This window comes from Frankliniella occidentalis, unplaced genomic scaffold (genome assembly GCF_000697945.3).
Source record: "Frankliniella occidentalis isolate FOCC.00 unplaced genomic scaffold, Focc_3.1 Scaffold638, whole genome shotgun sequence".
NCBI classification, from domain to species: domain Eukaryota; kingdom Metazoa; phylum Arthropoda; class Insecta; order Thysanoptera; family Thripidae; genus Frankliniella; species Frankliniella occidentalis.
In genome coordinates this window covers 23,434-27,362 of record NW_026267753.1, presented here as the reverse complement: position 1 = coordinate 27,362, position 3,929 = coordinate 23,434, and the positions used below count along the sequence as shown (strand labels likewise).

Sequence of the window (3,929 nt, the reverse complement as noted above, 5' to 3'; positions counted from 1 at the left end):
ATATAATTTACAAAAACAAAGGTTTAAGTTGGAAATACATAGATATTGACACCAATGAAAGGCAAATTTGGAAATGCATAGAATACATTAAAAGAGAGGGGAATGGAGAGGAAGTTTGAGTGAGGGGACGAAGGTCATTGCTTCTTATTTGCTACTGATGACAGCTGATCACGGATACGTGTCAATCCTTCAAGCAAAGTAGTCAAGGTTGATGGTTGCATTTCCATATTTACAATGGAAGTATTTCCTTCCTGATTTGTTGAGACGCCTTCTTTGTCTTCGAGCTAAAAGAGAAGAATTAAAATTAATACGATGCCTTGATGCCTAGCAGAGGGAAAAAAAGGACATGAATTTCTAAAATGGTCAGTTACAAGATAGAAAATGATTTTGAGCAACATTTCTAAGTTAGTTCGACAGTCAAGTCCAGTCAAGTCGTGAGAATTTATTTTTGTTGAAAAATTGTTTGAAAAACTTACCTCAAAAGTGAGAAGACATGCTGCACTTCCACTGTCTGGTTCACGAATGCGACAGCTAAAATCGATTAGCTTGGGAGGTCCAACATGTGTTGAAGGGATCACCATGTCCACAAAATTTGTAAAGCCTTGGACAAAAAAAAAATGTTGACGCACAACACTAAACTAACCTATCCTGTCAGTGTTTGTTTACAATATCCGTCTTTCGTCATGATGTCTGCCTGCAGTCCTCCCCTGAGCTCAGCTACAACTAGATTTGTCATACTTCAGTTACGGTTGTTGTAGGTTGTAGCCGGTGTCAACAACACTGTGTCGTTGCTGGTTATGCTCTGTATGTTGATGTTGTTACTGCTTTGAAACATTTATATACATTTCGCCTATTGTAGCTCTAAATTCATACCTTTTACTTTATTTTCAGAGATATATCAATGGCAGCAAACTCAGGTCCGCTACCTTCGGGACCTGGCATTCCAACAGTGCCATTACCTCCTCCTGACACTTTAGAAACCAAAAATGTAGTAAAAAATAGAGAACTTCTTTATCGCCTCATGGTCAGGTAAAATAGTTGTGTTGTTTTGATAATTATTGGTCATTTTACCCTCTCTATTTCATTGCAATAGTTCTTTTTAATGTTTGTCATAACCTGTCTTCATTTCAAATATATGACATTTTTACACAATTTTTGAATGTTAACACTACTGAAACTATGTAGTTTACATTCTTTGTGTTTATTCCAGCCAGCTCTTTTATGACGGCAACCAAAAGCAGGCTCTTGAAGTGCAATCTGTCACCAATCCTGATCCGCCATGTCCACCCAGCGATCGTCTTTTCAATTTGATGATGTTAGGTTTGGAATACGAAATGCAAAGGAAACGAAAAAAGGAAGGCTTAACTGCCTCCATTAGCCCTGATAGTTTCCTTGGACCAGGCCTCGGTAACTTGTGATCATTTCTCCAAACCTATGCCTCATCAACTGTCAGTGTCTGTAATTTGTTTTTATTATGTTTCAGATTTGGAGTTTGAGACAGAGATGCATACCAATGCAGCAGAACCAGCTATGTACGAAACAGCTTACGTTACTTCACATAAAGGTCCTTGTCGAGCAGGTGCATTTAGTCCAGACGCGCAGATGGTTGCAACTGGAAGTCAAGATGCATCTATCAAGGTTAATCTACTTTCCTATTTTTATAATTTGGCCTAGAGCTGCTTTTTATTTAATCAATTCAACTATATTTTCTCAGATCCTTGATGTAAGCAGAATGTTGGCTAAATCTGCGCCTGAGGCTGGTATGGAATCCTCTGGACCAGAATCTCAGGGACATCCTGTTATAAGAACTCTCTATGATCATGTAGAGGAGGTTACTTGCCTTGAGTTTCACCCTCGTGAACCTATTCTTGCATCTGGTTCTAGAGATTATACTGTAAAGCTTTTTGACTACAGCAAAACCTCTGTAAAGAAAGCATTCCGCACTATTACTGTACGTCTTGAGATTTGTTCCATATATTATTTTAACTAACATCCAACGAACGTCACTAAATCAAATATTTTTCTTTAAGGATGCAGATCAGGTGAAATGTCTATCTTTCCATCCAGGGGGTGATTTCATTGTTGTTGGCACAAACCATAGCGTGATAAGGTTATATGATGTGCAAACTGCTCAAGCTTTTGTTTGTAACATCCCGAGTCATCAACATACATCAGGAATCACTACCATAAAGTAAGATTAAAATTCACATCAGAAATCGATTTTATCTAGTTTTAGAAAATGAAATACTGGAGTAAAATTTCTGGCAAATAATCTTTTTATTGTTTATTTTAACTCTTAGATATTCCCCTGACGCAAAAGTTTTTGCATCTGGTAGCCGTGATGGAAGCATCAAGATTTGGGATGGTGTTTCTAATAGATGTGTCAATACTTTTATTAAAGCTCATGGTGGAGCAGAGGTGTGTTCTGTCACATTTACTCGCAATGGCAAGGTATGCAATTATGAACACTTAAAAATGTCATCTTTCTTTTTCTTCTTTTAAAAATTCTAATCTATGTGCACTTTTTTCTCCATTGCAGTACCTACTCTCAACTGGAAAAGATTCCTTAGTCAAATTGTGGGAGTTAAATACTAGCCGGTGTTTGATTGCCTATACTGGAGCCGGGACCACAGGTAAATCCATTGTAGTAATTTTATGTTGAATGGATCTGGAATGTTTTCCTATGGTATTTGCTATTTTACAGGCAAGCAAGAACACAAAACTCAGGCTGTCTTTAACCATACAGAGGATTTTGTCATGTTCCCTGATGAAGCAACTACTTCACTATGTGCCTGGAATTCCAGAAATGCGTCCCGCAAGCACCTCTTATCTCTAGGTAAGATTTATTTAGTGATCTTTGTTTTTCATTTAAAGACATCATTGTGTGTTGTTGTGGCATGAAATTTCCACATTACTCATTTTTATTTCATGTACAGGTCATAACGGCCCTGTAAGACATATTTCACATTCTCCTACAACTGCGGCATTCCTCACTTGCTCTGATGATTTTCGAGCAAGGTTCTGGTCCCGGAGAGCACCAAATCATTGAGAAGTTTTCCCCACTTAATACCTCACTGTAGCTTTCCAACCTTACTTCAAGCCAGCTTTCTTTTGCATTTGTACCAAACCGTGAATTTTAAATTAAGTGCGATGTATTTGATTTAAAAGAGATGTTGTTTTAATCATACTGCAGAATGCTCCCTTGGCATCCAACTCTGTTTGAGCTGTATTGTGTTTTGGATTTTCACTGTTGGACTAGGCTTTAGATTCAACTCTGACTAAAGGACTTCCCTCTGGTTGCATGCACCTTTTATGATTTCTTTTTGGTATGTTGAGTTACCTTATTTTGTGGTAGATTGGTTTTATGCATGACTGTCCTCATCCAGTTCAGAATAAATGATTCCACTCAATTAACTTCTGTTTCAAATTTTAACTATAAAATACCTTTAGGCCTACTATTACAAGAACTGTGGAATAAAAGACAAAAAGAGTCAAATTCTGCTGTACAGCTTGGAAGGACCAAATGACACAAATGCACGTCAGCTACACACTCCAAAAGAGTATGCCCCTACTCTCAGACAGCGTAATATAATAAATTGTTGTTTTAATGGAATAAGACAGATAATGACTGGACGCATCTAAACGAACACAATGGGGCTCGTCCCCACTCCCCGCCCCCAAACCTAAGGGATAGCTTGTGTGCTGATTGCCTACCCTCCAGGCGCCCTCAGCTGCAACTTGCCCCGGCGTTCCACGTCCCAGCCGACAGTGCCCGAGTCAGCTTAAACTGCACCGTCTATAGGCGAATGCAGCACTTCACCAATGCTAGAATATCAACCAGAAGTAAACAGCGCTAAGGACTAAAGCAGAAACGATAGATATCAATGCCTCTCCGAAGCTCTCGCCTTGTCCAAAGCGCTCGGAGGGAC

The 3,929-nt window shown here is 38.9% G+C and overlaps 2 protein-coding genes across 2 annotated transcripts; one reads left to right on the top strand and one right to left on the bottom strand.

The window, feature by feature from the left end:
• Window positions 1-4: 4 nt before the first annotated feature.
• LOC113210441 (COMM domain-containing protein 9) lies at window positions 5-621 on the bottom strand. The gene is made up of 2 exons (XM_026428438.2): window positions 477-621; window positions 5-284 (listed from the first exon to the last, which is right to left on the bottom strand). The coding sequence occupies exons 1-2, from the start codon at window positions 579-581 to the stop codon at window positions 135-137; spliced, it is 255 nt and encodes an 84-aa protein (XP_026284223.1). The 5' UTR covers window positions 582-621; the 3' UTR covers window positions 5-134.
• Window positions 622-671: 50 nt separating this feature from the next.
• Window positions 672-3,414, top strand: LOC113210440 (cleavage stimulation factor subunit 1). The gene is made up of 10 exons (XM_026428437.2): window positions 672-804; window positions 892-1,029; window positions 1,211-1,407; window positions 1,484-1,638; window positions 1,715-1,951; window positions 2,031-2,191; window positions 2,301-2,451; window positions 2,540-2,633; window positions 2,705-2,836; window positions 2,937-3,414. The coding sequence occupies exons 2-10, from the start codon at window positions 902-904 to the stop codon at window positions 3,047-3,049; spliced, it is 1,368 nt and encodes a 455-aa protein (XP_026284222.1). The 5' UTR covers window positions 672-804; window positions 892-901; the 3' UTR covers window positions 3,050-3,414.
• The last annotated feature ends 515 nt before the right edge of the window (window positions 3,415-3,929 follow it).